Raw genomic sequence first — 17,109 nt, 5'->3', positions numbered from 1 at the left:
CACCTTTGGCAGCAATTACAGCTCTAAGAGCTTTGCACACCTGGATTGTACCATATTTGGACATTATACTTTTTTAAATTCTTCAAGCTCTGTCAAGTTGGTTGTTGATCATTGTTAAACAGCCATTTTCAAGTCTTGCCATAGATTTTCAAGACGATTTAAGCAAAAACAGTAACTGGGCCACTCAGGAACATTTCATGTCATCTTGGTAAGCAACTTGAGTGTATATTTGGCCTTGTGTTTTAGGTTATTGTCCAGTTAAAAGGTGAATTTGTCTCCCAGTGTCTGTTAGAAAGCAGACTGAACAATATTTTCCTCTAGGATTTTGCCTGTGCTTAGCTCTATTACGTTTATTCCCATAACGTGATGCAGCATAATGGAAAATATGAAGAGTGGTACTCAGTGATGTGTCGTATTGGATTTGCGTCAAACATAACATTTACTATTCAGGAAATAAAGCTAATTTCTTTGCCACATTTTTTGCAGTTTTACTTTAGTGCCTTATTGCAAACAGGACGCGTGTTTTGGATTATTTTTATTCTGTACAGGCTTCCTTCTATTCATTTAGGTTAGTTTGTGGAGTAACTACCACGTTGCTGAGGCATCGTCAGTGTTCTCCTATCACAGCCATGAAACTCTGTAACACTTTTAAAGTCACCATTAGCCTCATGGTGCAATGCCTGAGCGGTTACTTTCCGCTCCGGCAACTTAAAGGATGGGTGTATCTTTGTAGTGACTGGATGTATTGATACACCATCCAACGTGTAATTAATAACTTCACCATGCTCTACCAATAGGTGCCCTTCTATGCAAGGCATTGGATAACCTCCCTGGTCTTTGTGGTTGAATCTGTGTTTGAAATTCACTGCTCGATTGTGGGACCTTACAGATAATTATTTGTGTGGGGTACTGAGATGAGGTAGTCATTCAAAAATCATGTTAAACACTATGATTGCACATTCCACTTTGCCATTATGAGGTTTGTGTGTTGGCCAGCTACACAACATCTCAATTTAATATATTTTAAATTCAGACTGTGACACAACAAGATGTGGAAAAAGACAAGAACTGTGAATACTTTATTATTAATATTTTTTTAATTAAGGGGTAGATCAGCTGTAATATCACAGATAGATTGTGACTTCCATCAATGTAATTGCCACTTTTCCAATCCCCCATATACTTAAAAAAAATATATATATATATATATACATAAAATATATTTTTATATTTTTCATGTATTATTTTCCCCTAACAACCCTCCCCTAATTGGAGTAAACTAATGGACAACAAAACGTAGGCTTCTACTTACAGCTTATACATACTATATACAGTTCACGGGCACCATATATTTTACAATAGTTATATTTGGATGGTTTTTAGTCCCATTCAGCTCCACTCAACCCCTCCCATCTATCTCTGAACACCATCCAGATTTAATTTATATTTACCATACATTTTTCAACTGTGCTGCGATGTTTCACAAAAGTTTTGAACCTTTCTATTCTCATAGATTCTACATTTTTCAAATTAAATTGTGAATACTTTCTGAAGGCACTGTAAAATAAATACTTAAATGTGCATACATTAGCATACAGTATAATATCCATCAATAATAATTGCAACTCTTGAACTGTTCAAGCTAAAGACAACAAACCAACCTTCACATGTTCAGGTTATCCTATCCTATGAACCAATCAATCAATCAATCAATATTTTCATCAACCTACATGTTCAACTATAACTATTCACCATTAATTAAAACTGTAGACACTACCACTACTATAACTTATTTCAAAACCATACATACTTTTAAACAAGCTAGAAAGCACATCACATTTTCTTCAGGAAATGTACTTTTCAGCGATCACTGTTAGCCTAAAGAGTTTTTTAAAAATGAGATAGAACTACAGCTAGCTATCAGTAGGTCTACATACGAACCTATTCTACATAGTTCTTCAACTACCAAAAAAACAACTTCTAAAGCGCTTTCATCACTAGATGCACCATCATATTTCTCTCTCCAAATTAATAGCCTACAATATTCTAATCATTACATCATCATTCAACTAAAATCAAACTTAATTTACACTGAAGGTTTTACAAACTAAAATTGTGCATCTATTATTCTGCGTTGCTTTGCTTTCCTAAAAGTGTTGTCCACATGATCCTGCCTTTTATTCCCATCTTCTGACAGAAGATCACTTTGTCCTGTCTTTATTCTTTCAGTTTTCACAACAACTGTAGTTTAGACATTTCGTGACCTGATTGTGTCACAATCCAAAGTAATAAGGTTGATAAAGTAGTCTATCAAAGTAATCAGACCAATTATTTTAGTAAATGTAACTTTGACTACATATAACTGCTTTGCTTTATTTAGTAAAGTAAAACTATGTCAACTTCTTACACTACCACATTTTAAAAAAAATCTAAAGCAAGCCACACATCTTTACTTCATGTAAAGTTACCATCTAGTTTGTGCTTGTGTTTTGACGAGACAGCAGCAGCCGGCTCTGAGCCACGCAGCCTTTCAGTTCAGACACACTGTCATCTGGATAAGAGCGCCTGCTAAATGACTCAAATGTAGATGTAATTTGTCTCTTAATAATATGACAAAAATAAATGTCAGCGTTAAAAGATTCTTATGAAAGACAAGAAAAGACAGATCTATTAAATCTGATTGATGAGAGCGTGTTTCAGACATAATTATGCACTAGACCTGTCTTTTTTATTTCCTCGCTGGGAAACATCATTGGTTGATTGAGCCTACTGCCTGATCTAAAAAAAATGGAGTCATGTTTTGTAGCAATTATTGTGGCCTTTGTGTTTCGCCGATTGCACGATCACAGTATCAGGGAGTAGATATGGTTGTCCTTCAATAGAGCCATTGGACTTCTCCCAACGATGTTGCAGCATATCTAGGTTGACTCATTTTCCCTGGCTTTGTAAAGACTACAGCCTGACGGGAGCCCTACTTCCTTGCTCCCAAACTCGAAGGCAGGCTTTTCCAAACGGGGACGGTACCAGTTTACAGTTTCATTGGAGCTATGTTACCATGCACTGTCGATACGAGATTGCTAAATAATTAGCTACAATGGCTGCTTCTGATGATTCCTCTTCCCAAGAAGAGCTGGACGATGAAACATTTTTTGATGTTCTTTTACATAGGAACACACAGCCCTACTTATTTGTGCCGGAATAAACTGAAGAGGAGTTGCGAGACCAGCAAGCAGCGGCGGCAGACCAGCTGGACCACGACTCAGGAGGGCAAATTACAAAAAAGTAAGTTGTTTTGCTGTCGGTAGCTGTCGGTAAAACCTATCTTTTTACACAAGGCAATGTTTTTCAGTAAAGTACAATTTGATCGATTCGGCCATAACGAGGCTTGCTAGTACCTCTACAAGCCAGGCTAGCCAAATTTAGCTAGCTGTTTTTGCTATACTTAAAATATACCGTAGTACAATATTATAGCTAGTTAGCTAACTAGTCTACAGTAGCTAGCCTCGGTGCCTCTCATTCGGATCAGAACTGGGTGCATGTTTTAATGATGTTGGCGGAGAGTAGCGGAATTACTTTGGCTTTATGACTCATATTAGTCTTGGAGTAACTATAACTGTGTGTTATAACTAGCTAGTTAATGTGTGTTTGTGGGATGTCTCATATTCTACACCATGCTGCCACTGTAGGAATACAGACAGTACACAATGATTGGCCATGAACAAATAAGTTGATGACTCAAAAGATGTGAAAGGTCCCATAACAACAATCTCCCCTTGTATCAAAGTGATACCGAACACCTCACTGCACCCACCAAACATACCATATTATGTAAGTATTCCCTTTGTAGAACTGTAGTATTTATTATAAGCGTAAGTAGTATATTTTTCTTTCTACTGTACTATATGTCATACATTGCCATAACTGTTCCTGTGTACTGCTGTGTAAACTCACCTCGGTCTCCTGAGCAAATAAACTTGGCCTTGAATACAAGTCATGTCTACTTATTTGCTATATTGACAGACTAATCTGCTGTTTTATTGAAACATGTTTACTTTGCCAACACATTTAAGTTTAAATGAAAAATGATAAGCTAGTTTATCCAAATACATTTCAGAATTATCACAATGAATTGATCCAGAAGTTGAAGTCAACACTTTATTGGTTTTTGATGCAGCTGGAATCATTTAGTCACTTGTCAGTACACTTGTAAAAATATATATATATATAAAACCCCGTTATATACATACAGTGGGGCAAAAAAGTATTTAGTCAGCCACCAATTGTGCAAGTTCTCCCACTTAAAAAGATGAGAGAGGCCTGTAATTGTCATCATAGGTACACTTCAACTATGACAGACAAAATGAGGGGAAAAAATCCAGAAAATCACATTGTAGGATTTTTAATTCATTTATTTGCAAATTATGGTGGAAAATAAGTATTTGGTCAATAACAAAAGTTTATCTCAATACTTTGTTATATACCCTTTGTTGGCAATGACAGAGGTCAAACGTTTTCTGTAAGTCTTCACAAGGTTTTCACACACTGTTGCTGGTATTTTGGCCCATTCCTCAATGCAGATCTACTCTAGAGCAGTGATGTTTTGGGGCTGTTGCTGGGCAACACAGACTTTCAACTCCCTCCAAAGATTTTCTATGGGGTTGAGATCTGGAGACTGGCTAGGCCACTCCAGCACCTTCGTTGCCCGGGCGGTGTGTTTGGGATCATTGTCATGCTGAAAGACCCAGCCACGTTTCATCTTCAATGCCCTTGCTGATGGAAGGAGGTTTTCACTCAAAATCTCACGATACATGGCCCCATTCATTCTTTCCTTTACACGGATCAGTCGTCCTGGTCCCTTTGCAGAAAAACAGCCCCAAAGCATGATGTTTCCACCCCCATGCTTCACAGTAGGTATGGTGTTCTTTGGATGCAACTCAGCATTCTATGGCCTCCAAACACGACGAGTTGAGTTTTTACCAAAAAGTTATATTTTGGTTTCATCTGACCATATGACATTCTCCCAATATTTTTCTGGATCATCCAAATGCTCTCTAGCAAACTTCAGACGGGCCTGGACATGTACTGGCTTAAGCAGGGGGACATGTCTGGCACTGCAGGATTTGAGTCCCTGGCGTCGTAGTGTGTTACTGATGGTAGGCTTTGTTACTTTGGTTCCAGCTCTCTGTAGGTCATTCACTAGGTCCCCCCGTGTGGTTCTGGGATTTTTGCTCACCGTTCTTGTGATCATTTTGACCCCACAGGGTGAGATCTTGCATGGAGCCCCAGATCGAGGGAGATTATCAGTGGTCTTGTATGTCTTCCATTTCCTAATAATTGCGTCCACAGTTGATTTCTTCAAACCAAGCTGCTTACCTATTGCAGATTCAGTCTTCCCAGCCTGGTGTAGGTCTACAATTTTGTTTCTGGTGTCCTTTGACAGCTCTTTGGTCTTGGCCATAGTGGAGTTTGGAGTGTGACTGTTTGAGGTTGTGGACAGGTGTCTTTTATACTGATAACAAGTTCAAACAGATGCCATTAATACAGGTAACGAGTGGAGAACAGAGGAGCCTCTTAAAGAAGAAGTTACAGGTCTGTGAGGGCCAGAAATCTTGCTTGTTTGTAGGTGACCAAATACTTATTTTCCACCATAATTTGCAAATAAATTCATTAAAAATCCTACAATGTGATTTTCTGGATTTTTTTTCTCATTTTGTCTGTCATAGTTGAAATGTACCTATGATGAAAATTACAGGCCTCTCTCATCTTTTAAGTGGGAGAACTTGCACAATTGGTGGCTGACTAAATACTTTTTTGCCCCACTGTATGTACAACAGCTAGAAATATCATGGCCCAATATTGGACTAAAGGAGCCTATCGTTACTCCTTAGTCCAGGGACCTTACATTTCCATTTATAGGGTGAATTGGCTCTGGTAGACAAAACAGTCTACCAGAGCCAACAGACACCTCACAAGTCCTCAACTGGCAGCTTCATTAAATAGTACCCACAAAACACCAGTCTCAATGTCAACAGTGAAGAGGCGACTCCGGGATGCTAGACTTCTAGGCAGAGTTGCATTGAAAAAGCCATATCTCAGACTGGCCAATAAAAACAAAAGATTAAGATGGGCAAGAACACAGACACTGGACAAAGTCGCCTCCTCACTGTTGACGTTGAGACTGGTGTTTTAAGGCTACTATTTAATGAAGCTGCCAGTTGAGGACTTGTGAGGTGTCTGTTTCTCAAACTAGACACTAACGTACTTGTCCTCTTGCTCAGTTGTACACTAGGGCATCCCACTCCTCTTTCTATTATGGTTAGGGCCAGTTTGCGCTGTTCTGTGATGGGAGTAGTACACAGCGTTGTACGAGATCTTCAGTTTCTTGGCAAATTCTCGCATGGAACAGCCTTAATTTATCAGACCCAAACAAGGGCACTGCGTTCATCCACCTCTGGCCTGCTCGCCTCCCTACCACTGAGGAAGTACAGTTCCCGCTCAGCCCAGTCAAAACTGTTCGCTGCTCTGGCCCCCCAATGGTGGAACAAACTCCCTCACGACGCCAGGACAGCGGAGTCAATCACCACCTTCCGGAGACACCTGAAACCCCACCTCTTTAAGGAATACCTAGGATAGGATAAAGTAATCCTTCTCTCCCCCCCCCCCCCCTTAAAAGACCTAGATGCACTATTGTAAAGTGGCTGTTCCACTGGATGTCATAAGGTGAAAGCACCCATTTGTAAGTCGCTCTGGATAAGAGCGTCTGCTAAATGACTTAAATGTAAATGTTAAATGTAAAGAACAAGAATAGACTGACAAGTTTCAGAAGAAAGTTATTTGTTTCTGGCCATTTGAGCCTGTAATTGAGACCCACAAATGCTGATGCTCCAGATACTCAACTAGTCTAAAGAAGGCCAGTTTTATTGCTCCTTTAATCAGAAAAACAGTTTTCAGCTGTGCACATATTTGCAAAAGGGTTTTCTAATGATCAATTAGCCTTTTAAAATAATAAACTTGGATTAGCTAACACAACGTGTCATTGGAACACAGGAGTGATGGTTGCTTATTATGGTCCTCTATTCGCCTATGTTGATACTCCATAAAAAATCAGCCGTTTCCAGCTACAACAGTCATTTACAGTATTAACAATGTCTACACTGTATTTCTGATTAATATTATGTTATTTTAATGAACAAAAAAGGTGGTTCTCTTTCAAAAACAAGGCCATTTCTAAGTGACACCAAACTTTTGAACTGTAGTGTACATATCTACATCAATGGCCTCCCGAGTGGCACGGTGGTCTAAGGCACTGCATCGCAGTGCTAGCTGTGCCGTTTGAGATCCTGGTTCGAGTCCAGGCTCTGACATTTCTAAGTGACCCCAAACCTTTGAACAGTAGTGTATGTGGTGAAATGTCCCTTTAAGCAATACCAGTCTGCCAATAAGTGACAGTGAGACCTGGAAGCACTGAGGGTAGTTAACGGTACGTCATATCATTAACAAGGCCCACTGACAGGAATCAGATAATACATAGGCCTCTGTGAGTGTAGAGCCAAACACATGTTCAAATATTACTAAGATATAGACTTGTGTACTGACTGGGTTTATAATGTGTATATGATATAGAGTACAAGACAAGGAAAGAGAGAGGCCTCTAACAGGATTGCTGAAGAAAGCTCACTGACTATGAAAAGCTCACTGGTAGCAATGAAGTGAAAACAGACCACACTGGAGCAGAATGAACTGACGCTGACAGCTACAGATGTAGGATCTTAATTTGAACACTCTTTTGTTGCTGTTTTGGTGCTGAGAAGTATTTCGGTCTGTAATAAAGCCATTTTGTGGAGAAAAACTCATTCTGATTGGCTGGGCCTGGCTCCTCAGTGGGTGGGCCTATGCCCTCCCAGACCCCTCGATGGCTGCACCCATGCCCAGTCATGTGAGATCCATACATTAGGGCCTAAGGAATTTATTTCAATTGACTGATTTCATTATATGAACTGTAACTCAGTAAAATCTTTGAAATTGTTGCATTTTGCAGTTATATTTTTGTTCAATATACATAAATGAACGGAAAACCCACACTAACACACGGTTATATTAGCAGTATTGCACTTCTCATGTAGCCTACTTCTGGACAGCTAATAGCCTAGCCTCTGATCAAATAACATTATGGACTAAACGTTCAAATCCTGTTACTGCAGGATTATTTTGCTGTGAGAATATAGGTCAAATTAAGATTTGACATCTGTCGTGACAATGCCTCTGTCCCCAAGCTACAATTGTTCCTTAATACACACATTTAATAACAAATAAAGCACCACCTCTACATTACTAAAGTAGTAATTACAGTGCCTTCAGAAAGTAATCAACCCCCTGACTTTTTCCACATTTTGTTTTGTTACAGCCTGATTTAAATATAGATACAATTGACATTTTGTCACTAATTACACATTGGATGGTGAATCACAGTGGTGGTCGGTGCCGTTTAAGATGAGGGAAGACAATATTGTTATTAATGAGCATGGCCTTACATCTATTAGCTACAGCATATTGGATGACTGTCATTCATATTCCATTCACCCATGTCAATGTAACATCGATAGGTTTAGGCTACTACATGATACTAACATTTTCCCTATACCCATCATGAAGTTGCTACGACCTAGCCGATGAGTTAAAGTTTACAACGTAGGTGCACAGATCGAGAGAAATTTGAGTAATCAAGGTCACAGACATTGACACATTCAATATCACCTTGCACACTCTTGCCTGCATCTAGCTGATCTAGGGTGTAATCGGTAGTCTAACAGTTGCAAACGAGAATTTCTATTGGACAAATTCAGTTATGTTCATCCCCATTTTGTTCAGTTTGCTTCTGTTTTAAGAAAAACATTTCAACAGAATCGGAGGAATGAATTACACCCCTGATCACACGCAAACACAGTTCACTTTCATAGCAGCCACATACAAACAGCATGATCCCTTTGATTGTGGTATAATTCCTTCTCACATCTCCTCCTCTCACCTTTTCCCTACGCTTGTGGACTTCAGTGCACAACATATCAGCTATGTGACCAGGTGAACAAAACTTTCCAAGCCAAACCTTTATCGCATACTCGCTAACCGCTACACACAGCCTACATCGTTGACAGCATATTAACGCCATAGTCAACATAGGTACAAGAACTAACGCACTACAATCATGCAGCACAGTGTACAGTCAGCAGCGAGCAGTTAAAAATTTGATTTTAAAAATGTATTTTAAACTCAAATCAAATCAAATTTATTTGTCACATACACATGGTTAGCAGATGTTAATGTGAGTGTAGCGAAATGCTTGTGCTTCTAGTTCCGACAATGCAGTAATAACCAACAAGTAATCTAACTAACAATTCCAAAACTACTACCTTATACACACAAGTGTAAGGGGATAAAGAATATGTACATAAAGATATATGAATGAGTGATGGTACAGAGCGGCATAGGCAAGATGCAGTAGATGGTATCGAGTACAGTATATACATATGAGATGAGTATGTTTAGCAGTTACATCGGCGGGCCCCGGTGACAATAAATTAATAAAACCAAAAGATGACATTGACTTGGAAGAGTTCCACTGTTTGATAGCCATAGCCAGCTAGCTAACATAGCATCCATCTCTGTTTGATCCTGGTGTTTGAGTAGACTATACTAGCTAGCTGCATTCGCTAGCTAAGTAAGTGAAAGTGAAAAAAAATACAACAAACTATGTCTAGCGCACGCTGTCTACTTGTTCATTTTTTAAGAAATGTATTTGTTCAAAACTGTTCAACTATTGTCTTTCTCTCTCTTTGAGTCAACTACTCACCACAATGTATGCACTGCAGTGCTAGCAAGCTGTAGCTTATGCTTTCAGTACTAGATTAATTATCTGATCCTTTGATGGACAACTTATCAGTTCATGCTGCAAGAGCTCTGATAGGTTGGAGGTCGTCCTCTGGAAGTTGTCAAAATTACTGTGGAAGTCTGTGGAAGGGGGTAAGAACCACAAGCCTCCTAGGTTTTGTATTAAAGTCAGTGTACCCAGAGGAGGACGGAAACTAACTATCCTCCGGCTACACCATGATGCTAACCTACAGAGTGCTGTTGAGGCTACTGTAGACCTTCATTGCAAAACAGTGTGTTTTTATCAATTACTTGGTGATGTCAATATTTATAATAGTTTTAACTAAAAATAATAACGTTTTTAATGTTTCATTATTTTTATTTTTATGAAATTCCCTGAGGAGAATGATCCTCCCCTTCCTCCTCTGAGGAGCCTCCACTGGTGTACCAATACACCCAGTCACAACAAAGATACAGGTGTCCTTCCTAACTCTGTTGCCTGGAGAAGAAAGAAACCGCTCAGGGATTTGACCATGAGGCCAATGGGGACATTAAATCAGTTACAGAGTTTAATTACTGTGATAGGAGAAAACTGAGGTAGGATCAGCAACATTATAGTTACTCCACAATACTAACCTAAATGACAGAGTGAAAATATTCCAAAACATGCATCCTGTTTGCAATAAAACTGCGAAAAATGTGTCAAAGAAATGTGGTTTTAGCTCTATTCCGTTTATTTTTATGTTTTTATCAAAATAAACGGAATAGAGCTCAGCACAGGCAAAATCCTAGAGGAATACCTGGTTCAGTCTGCTTTCCAACAGACTCTGAAAGATAACTTCACCTTTCATCTGGAAAATAACCTAAAAACACAAGGCCAAATATACACTGGAGTTGGTGATCATTGAATGTTCCTGAGTGGCCTAGTTACAGTTTTGACTTAAATCGGCTTGAAAATCTTGAAAATGGCTGTCTAGCAATGACCCAGAACCAATTTGACGGAGCTTAAAGAATTTTTTAAGTTGTAATTTGCTAATTTTGTACAATCCAGGTGTGCAAAGATCTTTGAGACTTACCCAGAAAGACCTGGAAAGGTTTCTTGTAGGGTTAGGGTTTTGAATAGATATTGAAAAAGAGTGTGACCTTTTGCGATTGAATGAACAACACCTGTCTGTAAATATTATTAATCTACAAACACATCAACTACAATATATTTCAAATATATCAACTATTAAAATGACCACAGACCTTCATTCTGAGATATGAAAAACAAAATGGGTGTGAACTATCCCTCTAAACTGTAAATATTGCTGGTTTGACCTATGGACTCTCAACAAGTGACCTTAGAAGGTAAGCTCATGGCTGATGTATCTGATGTTCAAACCAAGCCAATGATGACCTTCATTTGGGCTGTAGGATATTAAATCCAAAAGCACATTAAATACAACTTTTCGTATGAACCTAGAATAATTCATTAGGCTACATAATATGGGCATGAACAGAGCTACAAGTAGGCCTACAAATCCATCAAATATCGTTCAGCGAGTTTGGGACATTTATTGGGCCTATCATCCAAGACTGTCTCAGGATGAAAATGAAACGTGTTTAAATATCAACCCTATAGCTCTTCAGTCAGACGCCATCACCACGTTTCGGCGATGGATCTCTAAACCCAAGTCATTTCTAGTGAAGTGAAGCATTGAACAAATCTTTCATAATTGAAGTTGGACTATTTTCATAGCTATGTTTATGTTTGTGAAATTACCTATACTATTATGCACAATATTGTAAGATAAAGTATACCTCATTTACCTTGAGATGATTGTGTAAGATCCTGTCCACCTCCGATAACTGTAAGGAGTTTTCTCCAACATTATTTGTTACAACAAATGAACTGTACTGTTCGGCACACACACACACTGTGATACACACACCGGCGACAACACCAGGGTGTCACCCATTCCTCTGGATTGCCTTTATCCAAGGTCACGTTGAACCCTTTTCTCTTCATTGAGTGTTGGTTCACCATTTTCACCTTGAGGACTCTTTTCATTAGAACTATTTTAGTCCAGTTTACATACTTTTTGTGAGTTACTGACATTCTTAATGGCCTCTAATAATAACTTAGTTTCTTATCCAAACAACTAGAGGCCTATTCTTATGTAACCTAACCCTATAAGAGTTGACTCAGTCCAGAAAGAAATGTAACCTATACCTACAGTTTAAAAATTAGGCTATTATGTCAATAACATAATTCTAAGGCTTCACACTCCTTATTAGCCTAAAGCCTAAATACAAGATAATAATGATTAGTAGGCTAAATTTTTACATTTATTTTGGCTGGAGTAGCCTAAAACAGTTATATCTAGAATATCTTGACACACATTTGTCTCTGTGAGAATCGCCATCATAAATCCTGTAATGGCCCACTACACACTGAGGTAGCTGCTACAAATACAGCTTCCGAGGCAGGACCTGATAGCCTATAGATAACAACTGCCAATTTACACAGTCTATGTATGACACAGGCTACTAATGCCCCACTAAGAGGGGTGAAGCATCAGTTTGAATTACACATGTTTTTATTAGGCTATCAGAAGGGTGTCATCATGTGCGTGATTGTGTAGCCGCACAGACTGCATACTATTGTATTATTTTACAAACCATGCATTGGAAGGGAATAAATAGATTTGGAATTATTGAATAGTCTATCAAACTAGTGGATGCACCTGAGGAGGAAAGTTCCCAAATCCATCTATATTAAAATCGGATACATCATATTGATCCCGATTTACAGAACGGGTGGGACTAATCCTGAATGCAGATTTGTATTTGTTTTTTACAAAAAAGTTAAATGAATAAAAAAAATAAAAAACGCATTCCAGCCGGTATCTATTCCACGAGTTACCACTGGCTAAATCTGTGACCTTAAAATGCCTATTTACTCTGTTCCATCTGACTGCACAATCCACTGTCTCTCACAACCCCAATGATCAGGCAGCACAAGTCACATAGTCTGCACACATGCTATATTTTTATATCAAATAAAGACATTCCAAAAGCGATATTATGAATGTTTATCAAATCTAAAATTACATAAACAGCTGAATAACCGTTGTATTTGGATTTGCATATTCATTTATCCTAAGCCATGGGACAGAATCGGAAACAACGCCAAAAGCTTCTCAGTTAGAGAGAGTGGGGGGATTCGGACTCAAAGCATTAGCTCGGCTATACAATACTGTTGCTTTTTTAATCCCTGAAGAAACAAGGAAAGCAACAGTAAGACTCCAGAGTCAGACCACCTCCACTGACACAAGAAATGCCGAAAGAAATAGACTACACATTGATTGAATCACACAATAAAAAAATAAAAATATAGGCTACTGCAATAAATGTCCATTTTATTTGGCATTTTATTATGTTTCAAAAGTTGTGAATAACGGGCCCAATAATGCTTATTAAAACGCCTGGGGACCTATTTACTTATACATATTGTGCAGTCTATTCTCGTTCAGACACTATAATAAAACACTGTCAATTAATACATGTTTTGTTTTGTTTATACAATTTGATTACATTTTATGAAGAAAAACTAGCTGAAACTTGACGGACACAAAGGTGAATAGCTTACATCGAACACACTACAATGGAAAGATGAATCCAAAACCATTCTAAAGGATAGGCATGTGCCTTAGCTTCTTTTTGTCATATATTTCCAATCTATTTGGGTCGAGGAGAGAAATATATACAGACCTATATATTCGTCAAATTAAATTGAAGAACTCGTTCTCCTTCACACCAACCTGGTGACAGGCAGGTGAATGCCACAGCACAACCGGAGGGCTAGATTTGGACATCCTCCCGGGCACTTTTCTTCCCTACCTGAGTTATGCCAGAGGGGCATGGCATTTTGCTGCTTTAAATTGACTGAATAGGCCTACCGGTAATTAAAATTTGCAATAATGTCAGCAGGATTGCTTGATAATTAGGCTACTTTGATTGTGAGTTTTAAAGGATTGGCATTGTGACTTGGTATAGATCGAATCAGCTATCACCCATGCGCCGGCAGAATGCTTTTTAAAAACATTGTAGCATGTTTGCCTATCCGTTATGAACACAGAATACAAAAAAAATAGGTGACCTGCATTGAGCGGAAATCGTATCCCAAGCCATGATTAATAATTTAATGCCCATGCTATTACGGCGAGCACCTGTGCCCCATTAGTAGCCTATGATGCATCGATCCATGAACGCAACATCCCATAGCCTAATCAACAATATATGCAAGGGCAGAAGCGGTAGACGCTCATATTATATGGCTAGATTGTCATTGCTAGAATAATATTCTTGCAAGCGGATATATCTATAACATAGCTCACGCATGGTTCAGAGACGGAAACTGCGTTTCTGTTTCAACATCAGAGAGAGCATCGCGCGATTATCGCACCTAGTAAACAGCGTTGTTTGGGCCACCTGTCCCAGTTCTGCGCTCTCCGCAGTATCCCTGTTTCTTTCGCACCCCAAATGGTACTTACGTGTAGTGTTGGGGGAAGCGAAGGCTCCCCGTTGCCGGCGAAGATAAGCTAATGATGAGGATAGTTTGGATTGAGAACAGACAGAATATACCGTAGGATTGAGCGCAGATCGCCATTTTCCATTAAATATTCAAGAAACCGGCATAAATAGAATAGGGTCGTGATAATAGTCTCTTAGAACGGAGCTAATAATAAACGCTGAGCTCCGAAAGTGTGTCGGTTGATGGCGAGGCTCCTCAAGACCTTGCGCTGTGAAATCTCAATCTGAAATGTACAGAGGACTGGCAGCTCAAGACAACCGATTCGAAGACTCACAGATGCATTGACGCTGCTGCCACCGCTGGTGCTGCTGTGCCTTTGCGCACTCGCTCTCCTCCCTCCCTCCCTCTCCCTTGCACATTTGCTCCCCTCGCTCCCTCTCCAACCGAACGCGTGAACACAAGACGACACATTCGCTCCAATATTCCTACGCGACAGACGGGGGCGCGCGTGCAGTCTATATCACTGTCCTGTTTTCCATGCTTTCTCCTCTCCTCCTTGGTTCCCACGCTGAAAGACTGGGGAAACTCAACAATTAGGAGCACAAATGAAGGCTTTATTTAGGTAATTACAGACATGACTAGAGGGGGAATAAATGAACTAGAGTGTAAGCATTCTGCATCACTAAAGTTCCTAAGGGCTTCTCTCAGACCAAATGAGTTCTAGTAACTTAAAAGGAGGTTGACCCAACATAATATAAACAATATGGCAGGAAGAGGCATAATGTATTCAGTACCTCTGTTTTCTCTGTGTCAACTGTTTAAATTGGTCTCCAAAAGGTTGATTAGTTGCAGTCAGATTCTATACAGACACCCTCAACAACCCCAAATATGTATTAACATGTTGTGTCCTAACATCTATAACACAACATGATACCCATGATTACTGACCCAGTAAAAATACAAGGCCACAGCAACAGGGTGCAGTGGTCTAAGATACTGCATCTCAGTGCAGAGGTGTCACTGCAGTCCCTGGTTCGAATCCAGGCTGCGTCACATCCGGCCATGATTGGGAGTCCCATAGGGCAGTGCACAATTGGTCCAGCGGCGTCCGGGTTTGGCCCGAGGTAGACCGTCATTGTAAATATGAATATGTTCTTAAAAGACTTGCCTAGTTCAATAAAGGTTTAAATAAAAACAGACATATCCAGGTGCTCCAGATCCTTGTGCCGGGCTGGTTCTGTCTGTATGTCTTGGTTCAATCAACAGGGGACTTTCAGGTGCTCTCCTAACTGAAGCAAACAGCCAGCTCTTCACAGGGTCGCTTCGCTTTGCTATGCAGCAGCTTTGTCAGTCAGTGAAAGGTAGCCTGAGAGATGGGAGATGGGCCTGAGAGATGGGACAGAAAGGACATGTTAGGACGCAACTCAGGCAGAAAGAAAAACCTCACCTGAATAAAGGAATGAGGAGCCTCCATGCAACAATGTATCAGCTAAATGTGGGTTTGTTTACCAAACCTTTACTGGACTACAGTTTATGTTCTATTGACCAGCTAGTGCTCTCGTAGTCTCCTCGTCTAGAGTTTCTCTCTCAGACTTGTATGATCCAGTCAGACAGCCCCACAGTACCAGAGACATGCTGAGGGCTGATTCATTATTCCCAATGGGACACCAGCTTTAATTAATACTCTGATGATATATTCAAATCAGCACATTTCCCAACATAGACCATTTCTGCTGACTCACAGCCGTCCTGCTTTCTCCTTCCTCTCACACATATGCAAAGTCCTCTCAAAGCACCTGGCCCACGGGGCCTAAGGAGAGAGAGATACGGGCAACTGCCATTCAGAACCACTCTAATTGTGAGTAATGGTATTAACCTCTATCACACAGAGAGTTGACATGTGTAGAGGGTTTACAATATACAGTGTCACCATGACTACATACTTACAGGGAAGTCTCTGGACTGGGGGGAGAATGATGTCACGTACAGATACCATATTTTTTTATTTTTCTATTTGTCCGTTATTTTACCAGGTAAGTTGACTGAGAACATGTTCTCATTTGCAGCAACGACCTGGGGAATAGTTACAGGGGAGAGGAGGGGGATTAATGAGCCAAATGTAAACTATTTTAATAATATAAATGTAATACATTTTCACACATAAAACAGCACTGGTGGAGTGGTGCCATTAATGACTCATTGTTTTTTACTGTGATGAACGCTGTTCCATTCTGCCAGCGGTAAAGAGGGAGAAGACAATTACAAGTATGGAAATATACTATGGCCTGACCATTAATGGTTTAGTGTGGAGCAAGCTGAGGGACCAACAGCACGGTGGCCTTGTGTTGACGAGAGGTTTCTTTTTCTTGACCTTTCCTGACAGTTGTTATTCTATTTGTATAGTCACAGTAGTGTACCAGATTTTAGTCCAGGACAATTTCACAGTATTCATATTCATGAACCTGTATATTGATTCAAGACTATTTTTTTGTCCCCCACAATTTGTCGCACCTTTGGTAGTAAGGAAGTGAGTTGGGAGTTGGACTCTACATTTCAAATATGATTGCAATTTATGAAGCCATTGTGAGGAAAGACTGACAACCTCCATTACTGGTAAAAACGTATTTTATTGCATAGTCTTGCTATAACTGAAATGGTCACATCAATACATTCTGAGTCCATTTAAAGTGAAGTAGTGGGAGGTGGAGGTGTTTGTCGCCCCATGG

At 39.7% G+C, this 17,109-nt stretch overlaps 1 protein-coding gene across 3 annotated transcripts in view; it reads right to left on the bottom strand.

Moving 5' to 3' along the window:
• LOC115142357 (voltage-dependent calcium channel subunit alpha-2/delta-2-like) overlaps positions 1-14,697 on the bottom strand; it is a 344,103-nt gene extending 329,406 nt beyond the window's left edge. For all 3 annotated transcript variants that reach the window (XM_065001983.1, XM_065001986.1, XM_065001984.1), the window contains exon 1: positions 14,403-14,697. In XM_065001983.1, coding sequence (XP_064858055.1) covers positions 14,403-14,518 — 116 coding nt within the window. In that variant the 5' untranslated portion in view covers positions 14,519-14,697. The remainder of the gene's footprint in view (positions 1-14,402) is intronic.
• Positions 14,698-17,109: the final 2,412 nt, after the last annotated feature.

The sequence above is a fragment of the Oncorhynchus nerka genome, linkage group LG15 (genome assembly GCF_034236695.1).
Source record: "Oncorhynchus nerka isolate Pitt River linkage group LG15, Oner_Uvic_2.0, whole genome shotgun sequence".
NCBI lineage: Eukaryota > Metazoa > Chordata > Actinopteri > Salmoniformes > Salmonidae > Oncorhynchus > Oncorhynchus nerka.
The sequence above is the reverse complement of the archived record's forward strand: the minus strand, read 5'-3'. Positions and strand labels throughout refer to the sequence as shown.